Source organism: Anas platyrhynchos, chromosome 24 (genome assembly GCF_047663525.1).
Source record: "Anas platyrhynchos isolate ZD024472 breed Pekin duck chromosome 24, IASCAAS_PekinDuck_T2T, whole genome shotgun sequence".
Lineage (NCBI taxonomy): Eukaryota > Metazoa > Chordata > Aves > Anseriformes > Anatidae > Anas > Anas platyrhynchos.
In genome coordinates, this window is record NC_092610.1 from 5,704,276 (window position 1) to 5,720,747 (window position 16,472).

Sequence of the window (16,472 nt, forward strand, 5' to 3'; positions counted from 1 at the left end):
GAGCCGTGCCGTGCAAAGGCAGGCAGCAGGGCTCGCAGGCGTTTATCTGGATCATGGGACAGATTTAATTTATAGAGGAAATCTCTCAAGCAAATACGTCCCTCGGAGGAATAAACCTGTTTAAGAAAACAATTTTCTCCGTGCCCGGATTACGCCTTTAATGGCTTTCTGCTGTAGTGCCCCGCAGCTCATGATGCTCTGGTGTGGAGAAACCATCTGCGAGTGCCCGTATGTGTGTGCATGGGTGTGCATGGCTGGGTGTGCACGCACATGTGTGCCTGCATGAGTGTGCATGGCAGGGCTCAGCCAGCTGCAAGCCCTTTGCACGGGAGGGATTTGCCATGGTTGTGTCCCAGCCAGCCCCACGTGAAGTTCCAGCCCCATGGGTCCCCAGGGGCCAGCACCAAGCCTTGGGGCTGGACCTCCCCGGAGGTGGCGCGGGGCTGTGGCCGTGCTCGCTGGTGCAGGGATTTGGCTCTGCAGCGTGTGAAAGCTGCTCGGCTCCAAGTGCCCCTCGGGGGGCTGTTAGCAGCGAGAACCCCCATTAACTCGCCACCCTTCCAACCCCCTCAGCAAATTAGATTAAATCCACAAATTGTTAGGACGGGGCCATAGTCACGGCTCGCTGAGCGCGTGTCCCATTACCAGCAGGTGGGTGCCGCTCCTAAATCAACTCTCGGCTCTCTCCAGGGGCCAGGGTATGGGCAAACGCTCCGATTCATCTCCCACCTCCCCGACGCAGGGAACTGGGCCCTAATTGCAGATGGTAATTGGCAGCAGTAATTCAGATCTGCGGCCGCCTGCGTCTCCCTCTTCACCCTCTGTTGGTGTCGGCTGTTTGGTTGAGCAGCACGGCCCCCAGCACTGCACTGATTTATCCTGCAGCACTCGGATGGGCGCAGGGACCCCCCAGGGGTTGCAGGAGAGGGGCACTCACTTGTGCAATGGATTTGCTCATGTTTGGGTGATACCGTTGGGCTCTCCCAGTCTGTTTTTAGGAAAACAGAGTAAACCGGCCCCACTGCAGAGCTTGCTCTGCCCTGGCTGCCCCCTTGGGGCAGGGGGATTAGTGTTAATCCAGATCATTTCCCTGATCTGGGTCACGGCTGCAGAGTGGATCCGTCCACCATCAGCTGCTTTCCTCTTCCCTTTCCTCTCCTCAGGCAGAGCTGGAGCCAGCAGCGAGCCTTGGCAGCGTTGCTCATCCTGGAGGCCGAGGTGGGTGGAAGCAGCCGGCCGCATCCAGGCACGAGGTGGGCACGAGGCGGGGATGCGGGAGGAGGCGGCGGGGCTCCCCCTCCCAGCACAGCGTCACTGGGAGGCCCCAGCAACACAGCAAAATCAGGGACTTGGGGCAGGGGGAAAGAGATGCCCCCTCCTTGGCTTCACTGCAGGTTCCTGGGTTGCTAATTAGGAAAAAAAAAACAAAACACAGCACTCTTCCTTTATTTTTTTAAAACAAACACGAGCCAGGAAAAAAAGCAGTTATTATCTTGTCACCACCAGCTAAGCCCCAAGAGTCTCTCTTCCCTCTGACACTTGGGCATACGTTCAAATAAAGCAAGAAACCCTCTGAGGATTGTAATAAGGTCTGTTAAGCACTAACTGCCAGTGCCTGCACGTCCTGGCCGGGCAGCCCCAGCCAGGGGACAGAGGTGCGGTGTCACTGCGGTGTCACTGCCGGGGTGGCTCCGGGAAGGGCTGGCCTGAGCCCCCGCGCTCCCAGCTCGATCCCCAGCTCTCATTTACATGCGTTTCAGGGCATGTTATTTAATACTCCGCAGAGTTAAAAATAAATCTTCCCCTGCCTCCAGCTCTCTCCGCCTGGCTCTTCAGCTGGAGGGTGATTTGTTCGTGTTCACACGCATTCACTCACCACCACCGGCGACAGGTCCTCCCCTGGCTGCACCGTCCCCTCCCCAGCCCTGGCCTCTGCCGGGTCCCCCCGCGGGGACAGCCCACGGTCGGGACAGCAGCAGCTTTGCGAGGACACCCGCAGGGTCCTGGGGTGCAGCAGAGCCGGGTCCAGACCCGGGTCCTGTGGCCAGGAAGGTTTGGCCGGGCTGAGTCGTCCCTGCTGGGAGTCAGGGGAGCGTTGGGAGGTGGAGGCTGAAAACGCACCAGGATCAGACCAATTCGGTCTTGGGAGGTGATGGGAAGTGAACCTGGAGCTCTGCTGAGTCCGGACCCGATGCTTGAATCCTTCAACCCAGCTGCAGAGAGGGCCCCTGAAGGGGACACTGCCACAGATGGTTTCCTGTGTTCCCGAGGGCTGTGGGCAGCCGGCAGCAGCCAGCTGAAGGACACAACACCGGGACAGGAACCGCTCCAGGTGGTGGGGCTAGGGGAGCATCACACACCCAAACACCCCACACCAGGGGACAGGCTCACCTTGCCTTCTGGGAGCTGCAGCCACGTTTCCAAACCTCCTTAAAAGTTGCTCCATCCATTCTGGCCCCAGGCATGCCAACCTCCAGCCTTTCTCCTCTCCCCACAGTGGGGAGAGTAGGGGCAAGAAATGCTCAGAACGTGTTTGTGGCTCTTCCCTTTTTGCTGTGCAAAGCGCACCAATTTTCCTCCTCCTAAATATCTGGTGGGTGCAGCAAAGGCCTCCTCCTGATCACACCGAGACTGCACAGGCCAGTCCTACAGCTGGCATGGAAGCATCCTGTGCTCGCTCTTCCTCATCCCACCCGAACTGCAGCCCTCCCCTGGGACAAGGCAGAAAGCCAGTGAGATGTGAGCAACATCTGAGCCACGGCAGCACAAGGAGGAAAAAAGAAGGGGGAAAAGGATGAGAAGTCTAACAGCTGGAAGCTGAGATGGACACGTGCAGAACAGGAAGGCAGCGTGTACTCAAGGCCAGTTAATTAACATCAGAAAACCCCTTGCAGCACGGGGAACCTCTCTCTGCTGGGAGTGCTCACAGAGACCCTGCGGCTGTGTTCAGTGGCACGCAGGGCACGATGAGGCAGAGGCAGCCCCAAAAGCTCCTCTTGAGCTGATGCAAGGTGTGCTCACCCCACGTTGTCCCAGCAATCAGCCACGGGTATCAAGGTTGGAGGTGTTTGTGCCTGTTATTGTGTGCCTGATATCGTCCAGGCCCTGCAGGTCCCTTCCAGGGAGGCTGAGCCTTTGGAAATGGGCAGACTACATGGGACACCCAGCTGAAGGATGGGGACAAACCAGTGGGGAATGAACTTAAATTTCTAGAAGGGAAATTGTCTCCTCCCATTGCAAGTCCTGATGTCCACCATGGTAAATCCGTAACATTCATCAAACCTGCCTGAGGGCCTGCTACCGTCCCTGCTGCTCAGCCAGGGCAAAGAGAAAGGCAACCAGGCTGGTTCCTCCACTGCTGAGCCCTGAATACACTGTGCGTGCCATAGAAGTCCCTCCTTTTACGTTTATTTATAGCAGAAGGCTGGTTCTGCTCAAAACAAGAAAATAGGATTCAGCAGTAGCCTGATAATTATTTCCAGTGTGGTCATTTTTATTGCCATGAATAAAAAATAAAGCTGCTCTTCTGAAGTTAAAGTATATGGCTTCCCTGGGTTATATATGAGTGTGGGCCTTGATTTAGCACTGTACAATAGAAAAGTAAAACAGAACAATAAATACCATCCACACAGTTCTTGTAAAAAGCTGTCTATTTCAGTTTTGACCATATAAAAACAACCAAGAGAAACTGGACAGGGAATATACAAGCCACAGATGGAATTTCAACAAATTGTACAAATTTCAGGTGATCTGAGTAAGGTTTAGTAGTCTGTTGTACAGCCAAAATCAAAATCTCTTCAATTCTAAATTTTCCTGCTTCCCAAAGAAGGGAAAACAAAACAAAAAAAAACCAACAAGCTGTACAGCAGGACCACGCAGACATCGCAGCCTGCAGAGAGGGCTGCTTGGCTCATCAAGCTGCTTCAACATTTTCCCATTACCGCAAGTGTGAGAGGGGGCTGGCACCGGTGAGAAGCAAGTCAATCCTACTTCTGTAAACCAAAGACTTCAAGGGCACGAATCACACCATTTCTCAGCTTCACTGGATCTCCCCCATATACAGCCGTTTGTCACTGGATGCAGAGAGTACTGCGAGAGAGAGGAGGAAGGGAAGAGACGAATACAAAAATTAAACAGAACAGCCTGAGAACTGCACTAATGGCAAACCATTTGGATTTAACTACTCATTTCTCTCACTGTGAGCTATCTGTAAAGCCAAATTTCATTTGCTCCCCAAAAATGCTTCATTGGATTACTACTCTGACACCTAACCACACGCTGCACGTTCTGGCTGCCGTTCCCCTCTCCCAAGACAGACATAAAGGCACGCCGCCTGTAATGTCTACGCATTAAAACAGTAAAGAGAGGCACATAAACACACTGTTAATGCTCTCAAATATCCTGCAGTGTTATTTTCTCTGCGAGGAGTGTTCAGATTGCGACTCAGGCGCGGCCAGCAGGACCACACGCCACTAGAGGGCACAGGCTCGCTGGGAAAGCTCGGTCGGGTTGTTATTATTTATCAGAAGAGCGGCAAACTGCAGTTGGCTCTCTGCTGTAACGAGACACTGAGCAGCCCTAATTCAGAACAGGCTGTTGAGCAGATTCAACACCCAAGCGTCGAGGTAATGACAACGCCATCAGAGAAGCGCTGTTTTCGACACTGACAACTGTTTCATTCAAGTCCATGCAAGACCTGGGGGGCTTTGCGTGAAGCTCGCAGGCTGGTGTCTGTAATCGTGCTCTCTGGGCGTCCTTCCACGCAGTTGAGTGTTGTGGGGTGGGTGGAGCGACTTACAGGATTAACGGCCCCAGATGTTAACAGGAATCAGCCGCTGAACTCACGTGCAATGAGTGGATGGGTTTTTAATTTTTACTTTAAGATGAGTGATTGATTCACAAAAAGGAGCTCAGTGGAATACAATTACAAACAATCCGCTCCAAACTGAAGAGCAGAGATTGCTCTGCTCTTCCAGCACTGTCTCTGATCTGAAGACAGAGCAATGAATAACCAAGGAACAAGCCCATAATTCACTGCCCTGAATCCCCACCCCCAGGCTGCTGCAGAGACTGTCATCCTCGGCACCACTGAGCTCTTGGCTTCGCTTCAGGGCTGACTTGTGTCAATTTTTGGCCGAAGCAGTGTGGTGACCTGGCGGATGGTGCAAGTGTTTCTATAGAAACAAACAGTGCCCCACGGTCCTGCCCAGGCCACAAACTGCGCTGAGGAACCGGTACCAAGGCTGGTCTCAGCTAATGCTCCGTGATTGAAAGAGCTCCAAAAATGCCACTGAGAGCATCTCCTCATCCACCAGTGGTACGTAGTGCCACCCCTGCACCCTGGAGCAGGATGTTTATGGAGTGGCGATAAAAAGGGCTGCACAAAGAGCCTTGTTTGCTTCTTACACCTTCTGTGAAAGTTAGAGACCCTGGGCTGAACACATACTTCCAGGTTTCTATAACTGTCATGATGTGATCAGTAGATTTATGGTTACAACAAACCCTAGTACCAAAAGTATTTTTCCATGGCCTCTGCGAAGTCCTGGACTGTAGCAGTAGCTGATGGTCACCCTCAGCTCATGAACAGGCCATACCACCACAGGCCAGAGCTGCACTGCTGCTCACCCAGGTCTCCATCTGGGCAGGACACACGGGTAGAGCCTCCTCACCCAGCCCAGGTCCCCAGGGCCCAGCTCCAACGGATGCCTGCAACGGATTCCCTTTGTAGCCCTGAGCTACGGATAACACCTTCCCCCAGGTCTGTCTCTGACACTCAGGGCTCCTGGCCAGTTTTTGAGCTGTTTTCTGGAGGACCAGTTCAGCCAGCCCTGGAACTATTTCCCCAGGTGACTTGATTTGGGAACGACTTACTGATAGGCTCCTCTGGATGGAAAGCCAGTTCGTTCACCGACCCAGCGTGGCCTGGCAGCTTGTACAAAATCCTCCTGGATGTGGTGTCCCACACGTAGACGAACCTACAAGAGAGTCATTATGAGAGCAGGCATTCGTAAAGGGAGAGCAGCCGCCTCCCACACCAACGGCTGCTTCCTGCAACGGTTCACCACCCAGGCTGTAATAACCACAGCTGTTAGCGTGGATAAACAAGGAGCCTGTCAGGAGCAAAACGCTGCACTGCTGAATTCAGAAGAGCAAAGGTCTGAGCAGGTAGGAGCTAACATGCCAGCTCTGTGCTAAAAGCCTCTGCTGTCACAGCACTGCGGCACCATCTCATCCATTGCGGCACGGAGATGGATGAGGCCACAGAGACCCTCGGCACCGCAGCCATACAGCGGGCTAAGGGACAAAAAGAAGCATCAGGAGAGGGGAGGACACCTCTTACTCTTGCAAATACCTGCCTGCAAGCCCAGGGCTGCTCCCAGTTCAGGCAGACAAGTGCTTAGGAGGAGCCTGGGTGCTCCCCCCCAGTCCCCACTACAATGCGACCCTTCCCAGCCAACAACCTGTATATATGGATTTCTTCCTGCTGGGCCATTAAAGTCATAATTCACTTCCCAGCATTTATTAGGGGGCTGATCAGATTGCATCGAGCCCTTTGATTGATCTCCTCCGGGTCCCTGCGCCGCACCGCAGCCGGGTGCTGCCCGCGTGCCTCACCTTGGCTGAAGGACAGCGCCGAGACACCGGCGCTCCTCACGCAGCGGGTCAGAAATAAACTGCTGGCACCAGGCACCACGCAGCTCTCAGACTGTTCTTATCAATGGTCTCTGAGGGGGGAAAACAGCACCTTTCTGCTAGCCACAGAACACAGCCTGTCCCCCGTGGGTGTCCGTCACTGCCTGCATGGTGCGGCGGCCACCTGGCAGCCAGCACTTGTTCCACCGGGGAACAAAGCGATGCTCTGACCCATTCCGGAGAGCTTCCGTAGGAGTGAGAGGCTTTTTTTATAAATCAAAATGGGAAGAGCTCTGAGAAATGCACTACAGCCAGGCGAGGTGACGCTGTATTCCACCCGCACAGCCTCCTTTCCAAACTTAACAGCTTCACCACACGAAATGTCATTTGTTACAAGGTTCACAGCTCTTCAGAAAAATCAGCAGCTTGGGAAAGCTGCCAGTGCTGGATTACGCTCATACTGCCTTCTCGCTTTGCTCTTTAGGTAGGTGACTGGCATCTAAAACAAAACCTGTCAGGGGGCAGATGAAGAGAGGGGCAGAGCAGTAATTGGCCGGCTCAGCACGGTGAGCAGCTCTGCTGCCCTCACGCTCCAGAGGCATCGCTGTCCTCGCTTACAGGGGACGCTGCAGAGGGTGAGGGCACGAGGGACAACCAGGCGAGAGTAAAATGTGTAAAAGCAATCTATAACGTTACATTTCCTCCAAGGGCAGGTTGCTGCAAACGCCACTGTGCATCACCACGTCTCTGCCGCCTGAATTCAAACGTGCTTGGGATCAGCGGCCCTCTGCCGGCCCCGCACGTAACCCAAGCTCTGAGTGCCAAGCTGGGACCGGTGCCACCAGCAGGGAGTGCCTCCACTTCACCTCTCCCGCTCCTTCGCTTTGACAGGGCGTTGCAGATCTTATGAAGGACAAGATTTGTTTTTACAATTAGGCCTCTCTTCTGGTTGGAACAAAAGTCTGCTTCATCGCTGCCCAAAAAAAGCACTGAATCCCTCACAGCACTGGCTGGTAAGGCAGAGAGGACACCGACAGCAACACAGAGCAGAGCTGCTTTGTTAGAGGCTTTCATTTTCAGGCCGGTGCTATTCTTTGGATTTTCTTGAAACATGTGAAAAGGAAAAATGAAACCATCCCACTTATGTCGTGAACATCATTTAAAGCAGCATTTCTGCAAGCACAACTATTTCATCTAGCAGGTAAGAGCTGTACCTGATGCCTTCTCAAAGCATTCTGCTCTAAAGTATTTTCTATGGCACGGCAGAGCAGGAAAGCACTTTAAGTAGCTGATTTTACAATAAACCTTCTGAACAGCTCAGAGGAAAAAAAAATAAAAACAGATAATTGTCCCTCCAACACAAACACACGCACTCTGCAGAGAAACAGAGTAACTTTGGGGAATTACTTTTTACCCAGACACATGAAATGTTTAATCTTGCTTTGCCTTTCCAGCAGATGCTCCTCCAAGAAAAACTAAAAACTCAGAGATAGCAGAAAGATTTGGAGTGGCCTCATCTAACCTGCCCTGGGACCTGACTGTGTGCTCTTCACAATGAAATTTCACAACAAAGTTGCTGTCAGACCACAGAGCTACAGCAGCATCTGCAGGACTAACCTAATGGCCCAATATTTCATGCCGCACTTCAGCGTGTCAGGTTGCCCGCCCTGGGACCTGCCACAGCATCGGCGCATTAACAAGCAGGTATTCATCACCACGTGCACTGCTGCAGCAGCCCAGCAGGACTGGACAGAAGGGTCACGTCTCAGCCACCCGCTGTGACATCCGGCCCCACTATATCTGGACAGTAAGAACTCAAGTTCTTCCTATCCTCCATCAGAAACTCATTAATTTGCTGATTACTGCTGCTCCATGCCTTGGACTCTGGCCTGCAGGAATTCCTGTCTCGATGTCACCGAGAGTGCATCTGGATTTGCTCCAGTGGGGGTTGTATCCTTCACTGCGACCTTCAGTGTCTGGCACAGCCCCTGTTGGCTTCCTCCCTCTACCCAGTTTAATCCTTGGTAACCTGTTTACAGAATCTCTGATTTAAAAGTCCAATACATGCTAATTTAGTCAGATCTATTTCCTCACGCTTGTTAATTAAAGTAAGGATTACAAATGATCCTCGGAACACCACTGGTGCTCCCTGCTAGCTGCCACGCAGCACTCAGACTGGTATTTGCGGTCAGCACAACCCCAGCACCACGCACCACGTCTCTACACTCCTGCTTCTACAAGAGTCTCACACGGGTCGGGTGGTACGACTGCAAGAGACCCCGTCTCCTGCCAGCTCTGCTCCTGTCAGCTGCTTGTCCATCTGCTGGACGCAGAGACTGAACAAAAGCAGTACTGGAGCTCTCTAGAAGGCTTCTGACAATAATAAGAAGGATTTTACAACCATATAGCGCTCCTCCACTGACGCAAAGGCAGTATAAACACATCAGTACTACAATCACTGCAGATAATGCTCGCAGAAGACTGCAGGGAGTTGTTTGGGTCTTCGCACCTCTCGGCGCAGTTCTGGCTCTTCACAGTAATTTTAGAGATGATCCAGCTCATTTCAGGTGTGATTGCAGAACAGTTTGGGACTGATGGTAAGAGAGAAACACAGCGATAACTCACCTGTCAGCAGATCCCCCTGCTATTTTACTTCCATCTGGGGACCACGAGCACCTCAGAAGATTCTAAAATAAAAAAAATGTGCACAGATCCATTTCCAAAGGAAGGTTTAGCTTTTCCCTTCTGCTTGAAATAAAATCACCAAGAGACTTTAAATATCACGAGCACCTCTATAATGATCTCCCTTTGGAAGATAAGAAGGTAATTACAGATTTTATTTTATTGCTGGAAACATCCAGTGTCTTGTTATTTTACACAATGTAGATAGTAAAATGTAGAAAATACTTAATTTACAGCTAATTATAGCTGAACTGAGCTAAGAAATTGTGTTACTGCAGCTTTAATTAGAATCCAACTTTGTGCATTAATCTTTCTTTGAATCCCTATTAAAGTCTTTCTGGTTTAAACTTGAATTTAAAAACAATTTACAGAAAACTTAATAGGCAGGGGCAGCATTTTATAAACAATACTCTCTCAATCTGTAGTACACTCACCTTTTCAAAATTATGCACGTTCCCCTGGAAAATCTTCACACATCTCTCTTTAGGGGCAAATGGTCGCACATCCCAGATGCGAACTGCAACAGAGAGCTCACAGTAATTAGCTGGATGGCAGAGGGATGGGGGCAAGGTCAGCTGCTAATGATCAGAGACCCGGTCACATTCCTTGCTCTCTTCATAAATAGGTTTCCCCAGAAGCAAAAGGAAGGTAGCAGCTTTCCTCTTGCAGGAAGCTTTGATACGAGAGGTAAAATGCAGAGGTTTATAATGATATCAAGACCATTGCCAATGAGAAGGGAAAAATCCCCAACAACTATTACACAAATGAGCCATCCTCTCCTTACACAAGCATTTGCTTTATGATAATATGCTTTGTGATCACAGTTCTAAGAGATCTGCTTCACTGAGCAGCCATACACAGGAGACAGTTTGGAAACAGCACCGCCATTCCCTGCTGCGAGGAAGCAGCCGAACCAACCTGACAAAAGCAAGACCAAAATTACATTCAACTGCCTGTGCAAGTAATTTGTGCCAAGGCTCAAATCCTTCTTGCCCGTTGGAAGACATGACAAACCTCTGATACAGCTGCTCCCTCTCTGCAAAGAATGTAACTGTCATCACTGCAACAACAGGAATTCAAACTTCATCTGCGGAGCTCATCTCCCCTGAGCCATCCCCACGTCTGACTCTTTTATTCTTCTACACTGAACAATTCAAGCTGTTCCTTCCAAAATGCCATACACGCGGCTATCCAAAGGCTAGCAGGAGAGGGCAGGGGCTGACAGCTGTCTGCACAGCTGCGCTGTCACATTCAGTAGGATGTACCTGTGTTGTCCATTGCGTTAGAGAGCAGGTAAGAGCCTTCTGAACTCAGACTGAGGCCTGTCACCGAGTCTGCGTGTCCTCTCATCGTGTACGTGAGCTTGTTCTGGCGAAGGTCCCACACCTTTCAGACAGCAGACACAAAATGTCAGCTCAAAAGGATAGCCAAGACCATCAGAAATACCTTTCCCAACCATTTCATACAAGTACTGATCAGTCATCTGATGAAATCACCTCTCAATTTCAGTTGGGTGGGGTCTCACTGGCTAAAATATACGGCTATATTTTATGTGTTGTAGGAAAAAAAGGATTTGCCCTTTAGAAGGCTTTTTACTTAACATGTCCAACTGCGTTAGCAGCAAGGAGCTAAATTACAGCTGCCCCATGCACGCAGGAATCCCTTTCAATCTGGCTACAGCTCTCCCAGCTCCCAAATTTCACTGACCATGGCACAGCACAGCAGTTGTCAAACCCCCAAAATTTCATGCTGTTCCTTCCCCAAGAGTTACTGCCGTTCATGGGGCAGTCAGAACAGATGTCCTTTCAGTGCTACACTTAGCGATGGCCCTCTGACAAGAACATGCTCCCCATGCCTAGGTAAGACTGGAGCCTGAGGCTAAGAAGACAGCAAGACTGACTGAGCTGTGCAGCTATCAGGAGAATCTCAGCTACCAAATGAATGAAACACTGAGCGTGCTCTTAAATAAGAACTTTCCACAGTAGCAGGTGACAAATTAAATTACAACAGCATACTGGAGCAGAGGGCAGGGAGTTGGATGTGTCACCAGATTTTCTTTAGCCTACCTCATATATGGCTCTAGAGCTTCTGGGAGAGGCACCGACTGCCAGAAGAGCTCACATACCACGTCAGCTCCAGTGTGACAGCAGCGCTAAGATGCGTGGCCAGGAATGCCCAGCCAGTCACGTGGCAAACAGCCCTGGAACAACTCCCTTAGAGTTTCTTGGCCTTAGACCAAGAGAGAGGTTGGACACAGGAGGCTGGCACAGTTCTTGTGTCTGTAAAATCAACCAACGGCCTTCCACATTTGTCCTTGACCACCACGACATTTTGCACGCTGCTGCAAGTGATTTCTGATGGGATGGAAAAGGTGAGCACGGCTGGAAAGGCACAGGAGGACGCAAACATCATACCTTAATGTCGTTGTCAATGCCCCCTGATATGATCTGATCGCTGGTGTCATTGAAGGTTACAGCCAAGACCTGGTACGTGTTCTGAAATGTCTGGACGGCTGCTTTTTTCCTGATATCCCACAGCTAAAGAGACACGGTGGTTATAAAAATTATGTACAGATATTTAACAATAAAATTACAGAAAGTTGCACATATATGTATTTCGCAGAGACTCAAACCACTCTGCTAAAATTCACTTTTAGATCTCAAAAGATTTCTATAAAAAAAAAACACAGTAGAAGGCTGGTGTGATTAAAGCATGTGACTTTCCTGATTTGAAGCAAGAATAGGAGGAAAGAAGGCGGCTGAATAAAAGATTTCAGTAACTGCTTGCCTTTCTCATGTTTTGTTAACACAATTTAGTAGAAAAAGTACCACTGAGTAGATCAATCTTGTTAATTCCCATCCAAAAAAATTACAGAAGGAACAAGCAAATTTCATTTTTAAATCAAAGTCTTTCGATCACAAAACTGTAAGAGCAACCAAAGTGTGAATTTAGCCAACTTAAATGGGAAGAAGATGAACAACTCTTTCAGAGATCCCACCTAATTTTCACTCTAGACTATCTCCCCGTACAACACACTGACCTTCACTGTCCCATCGTCACTGCCCGTACAGACAAGCTGGGGTCCTCGCCTTGCTGGGTAGCAGGAGTTAACGAACGAGGTATGGCCCTTCAGCCTCTTCACTCTCTCTCCAGTCTCGCTGTCCCACACAGCCACCGTCTTGTCTGTGGATGCTGAGAAGAGCATGCTGTGGAGAAGAATCCCCGTGAGCTTCAGTTTCAGAAGCATTTCTCCCATCCCAGCTTTCTCACTCTCTAGTCCCGACATCAAAGCTTGAGATACCAAGCGGGAATGTGTCGTTGAATTATAGAAACACTTAGGTTGGAAAAGACTTCAGATCAGCAAGTCCAACCATCACCTGACAAAGTCCATCACCAAACCACGTCCCTTAGTGCACAGCCACATGTCTCAAATACCTCCAAGGATGGGGACTCTGCCACCTCCCTGGGCAGCCTGTTCCAGTGCCTAACCACTCTTTCTGTGTAGAAATTCGTTCTGATATCCAAGCTAAAACTCTCCTGGAGCAACTTTAGACTGTTTCATAATGTCCCAATACTTTCCACCTGAGAAAAGAGACCAACACCCTCCTTACAGCAACCTCCTCGATAGCTGTAGAGTGATGAAGTCTCCGCTCCACTTCCTTCTCTCCAGCCTAAACCCCCCCATTTCTCCCAGCTGCTCCTTACATGTCTTTTCTAGTCCCTTCACCAGCTTCACTGCTCATCTCTGCAGTGAGGGACCAAAACTGAACACGGTGCTTGAGGTGTGCTCCTACCAGCACCAAGGACAGAGGGACAACCACTTCCCTGGTCCTGCTGGCCCCGGGACTATTTCTGATGCGGGTCAGGGCGGCGTTGGCCTTCTTGGCCACCTGGGCATGATGCTGGCACCCCCAGGCCCTTTTTGGACGGAAAACTTTCCAGCCACTCATCTCTAAGCTTATACTGCTGCGTGGGGTTCTGGTGACACAAGCGCAGCACCTGGCATTTGGCCTTGTTGGACATGAGATCAGACTCTGCCCATCAGCCCAGCCCGTCCAGCTCCCTCTGCAGAACCTTCCCAACCCAAAACAGACCAACACTGCCACCCAACTGCTGCCTGCAAACTCACTGAGGGTGCACCTGATCCCCTCACCAAGATTGGTGATAGAAACATTAAACGAAACTGGTCCCAAGACTACTGAAAAGTTCTAAGGAAGTAAAAGGAGAAGTTCTCAAAGTAAAAGGAAAGATTGGCCATCTCTTTCTTCAGACGTAGTAGCGGAAGAGCCTTCCAAAGGACAAAACTGCGTTAAGCTGAGGCAGGGGAGGTTTAGGCTGGGCATCAGGAAGAGGTTCTTCACCAAGAAGGTGGTTGCACACTGGAACAAGCTCCCCAGGGACGTAGTCACTGCACTGAGCCTGTCTGAATTTAAGAAGCGTTTGGACTGTGCACTTAGTCACATGGTCTGAACTTCTGGGCAGACCTATGTGGTGCCAGGAGTTGGACTTGATGATCCTTCTGGGTCCCTTCCAGCTCGGGATAATCGATGATTCTGAATTACTCAGGTGTTCTCCTTCCCTCCCCAAAGCACCGCTGTTTCCCACACAGCCAACACAAATATTCAAGTTTCTATGGACTGAGATCAATGGCACTCGTGTGCCGAAGGTGGTTCCAGGGCCTCTGCTCAGCCTCGAGCAGACGCCACTCCTAACCCAGCAAAGCCACAGCACGAGCGTTTGCTGTGAGGGCAGTGGCTGAGCAGAGGGGCTGTGAAGGGCTGTGGCCAGCAGAGAAAAACCTTCCCTCAGAAACAGCGGGGGCTGAGGCAGGAACGTGCCGGTGAGCCACCCACCTGCCGTCCGTGTTGTAGTGCAGCTCCATGACCGCCCCGCTGTGCCCCTTCAGGGTGGCGTAGTTATCGCAGTCCCCGTAGACGTTCCACAGCACTACGAGAAAAGGGAGAGGGCTCAGGGGGTTGGAACTGGATGTTTTTTAAGGCCTTTTCCAACCCAAACCATTCTGTGAAAGTGCACGATGCGTGTAGACATGCACAGAGGGATTCTCCAGAGCTCCCACATGACCACAGCTGCCACCACCTCAAAGCCAGGGTGATGCACAGCAGTAAAGCACCACGTGAGCCCCAGAAGAGACTCCACTTAGAGCTGACTTACAGCTTTAGATCAACTTGACTTTACTGATAAGTCAGCAGATCTTCACCTCAGCAAGCCAAAGCATCAATAACTGCACCTGCAGGGTGCTGCTGTCCAGCACAGACCCACGGCGACCTCTGCGAGGGCCTTGGGAGCTGCGGTGAGCTGGGCAGGTGGGTGATGCGATGAGTTCAGCAGGGTCCGCAGCACTGCCCCTGCACCCATCACACTCAGGACCCCAGCTGCTGCCTGAAAGGAAGCCACCCGCAAGGCTGGAGAGGCCAGCCCCCCCCAAGCTGAAAGCCCCCGGGGCCTGGCCAGGTATCACAATCCCAGCACGGCCGAGGTTGGCAGGGAGCTCTGGAGATCAGGCAGTCCAGCCCCTCTGCTGAGCAGGATCACCCCGAGCACCTTGCACAGGACGGCATCCAGGTGGGCTCTGGGTATCTCCAGAGAAGGAGACTGCACAACCCCTCTGGGCAGCCTGTCCCAGTGCTCTGCCACCTCCCAGTAAAGAAACGTCCCCTCACATTGAGCCGGAACCTCCTGGGCTTCAGTTTGTGCCTCTTGTCCTGTCATTAGGCACAACTGAAAAGAGACCGGCTCCATCTCCTCAACACCTCCCCTCAGACATTTACACACACCGCTGAGCTCTCCCCTCCGCCTCCTCTTTCCCAGGCTAACCAGGCCCAGCTCCCAGCCCCCCCCCCAACAGGAGCCCCACTCCTCCATCAGCTCCACAGCTCTCCTCTGGCCTGGCTCCAGCAGCTCCACGTCCCTCTTGTCCCTGGGAGCCCCGGGCTGAGCACCGCACCCCGGCCCTGCCGTACTCACGGATGAGCCTGTCGAAGCCGGCGGAGGCCAGGGTGTTGCCGCCGGGGTGGAACTTGCAGCAGTACACCTCCCCCTCGTGCCCCGACAGCAGCATGATGGGCGCCTGCAGCGAGGAGCAGCGCGGCGGGCCCTGCAGGGGGACAACGGCAATGCCTGAGGGGACAGCTCAGAGGAACAAGAGGTGCAGCCCCCCCCAACCCCCCAATGCCCCCTGAGCTCCCCCGACCCCTCTAAGCCCCCCAGCCCCCCTTCTCTGACCCTGCTGAGCATCCCAGCCCTCCTTTCCCCGGTCCCCCCCGACCTCCTGAGCACCCCCAGCTCCCCCAACCCCTTCCCCAGCCCCACCACCACCCCGATTCCCCCCAGCCCCCCTTCCCCTGTACCCCCAGATCCCTCCAGCTCCCCGGATCCCTCCCAGCCCCCTGAGCCCCCCAACCCTCCCAACCCCCCTCACCCCCAGCTACCCCTGAACCCCCCCATCCCCTTGAGACCCCTTCCCCCAGCTCCCCCGATCCCCCCAGCCCCCTATCCCCCCCAGCCCCCTTTCCTCCAGCCCCCCCACCCCCTCTTCCCCTTCCCCTGTCCCCCCTGATCCGTCCCAGCCCCGAGCCTCCCCCAGCCCCCAGAAGCCCCCAACCCCCCCCATCTCCCCCTGAACCCCTCCAGCCCCCCGACCCCTCCCATCCCCTTGAGCCCCCTTCCCCCAGCCCCCTCCCAATCCCCCCAACCCCTCCGATCCCCCCCAGCCCCCGATCTCCCTTCCTCCCCCCCCCAGCTCCCCCCTCAGGCCCCCCTCAGCCCCTCCCCGCCCCCCCCAGCCCGTACCGCCTGCAGCAGCGCCCCGGGTGCCGCCTGCCCGCCGCCCCCAGCGCCCCCCCCGGCGGCGGGCGCCTCATGGCGGGGCCGCTTGGCGGGGGGGGCGCTGGGGACAAGCGGGAGGTCGGGGCCGGGGCCGGGCCCGGGGCCGGGAGGGGGGCCCGGAGCGGGGCCTGGCGCGGGGCCCTTCCGCTTCTGCTGCTCCAGCATCGCCGCCCGCCGCGCGCGCCCGCCCGGGCCCCCATTGGCCAGCCCCGCCGCCTCCCGCGGCGCCCATTGGCGGAGAGCCGCGGGAAGGCCCGCCCTCCGCCTCCTGACGTCTCCTCCGGCGCGCGGCGGTGACGCCAAAGAGGCGC

At 53.1% G+C, this 16,472-nt stretch overlaps 1 protein-coding gene across 1 annotated transcript; it reads right to left on the reverse strand.

Annotated features, from left to right (window-relative positions):
• Positions 1 to 3,632: 3,632 nt before the first annotated feature.
• SNRNP40 (small nuclear ribonucleoprotein U5 subunit 40) lies at positions 3,633 to 16,347 on the reverse strand. Its single transcript, XM_027443759.3, has 10 exons — positions 16,126 to 16,347; positions 15,301 to 15,430; positions 14,169 to 14,262; positions 12,356 to 12,521; positions 11,730 to 11,852; positions 10,581 to 10,701; positions 9,750 to 9,832; positions 9,259 to 9,320; positions 5,872 to 5,975; positions 3,633 to 4,089 (listed from the first exon to the last, which is right to left on the reverse strand). The coding sequence occupies exons 1-10, from the start codon at positions 16,324 to 16,326 to the stop codon at positions 4,040 to 4,042; spliced, it is 1,134 nt and encodes a 377-aa protein (XP_027299560.1). The 5' UTR covers positions 16,327 to 16,347; the 3' UTR covers positions 3,633 to 4,039.
• Between the last annotated feature and the right edge of the window lie 125 nt (positions 16,348 to 16,472).

What these genes read in the sequence shown, in the direction of transcription:
- SNRNP40 (XM_027443759.3), bottom strand. Translation starts at nt 16,326, where the DNA reads ATGCTGGAGCAGCAGAAGCGGAAGGGCCCCGCGCCAGGCCCCGCTCCG. An exon ending in CCGGGGCGCTGCTGCAGGCG is followed by an intron (nt 15,431 to 16,125) that starts GTACGGGCTGGG and finishes GTCCCCCTGCAG; the next exon opens with GGCCCGCCGCGCTGCTCCTC. An exon ending in CGGCTTCGACAGGCTCATCC is followed by an intron (nt 14,263 to 15,300) that starts GTGAGTACGGCA and finishes CTTTTCTCGTAG; the next exon opens with TGCTGTGGAACGTCTACGGG.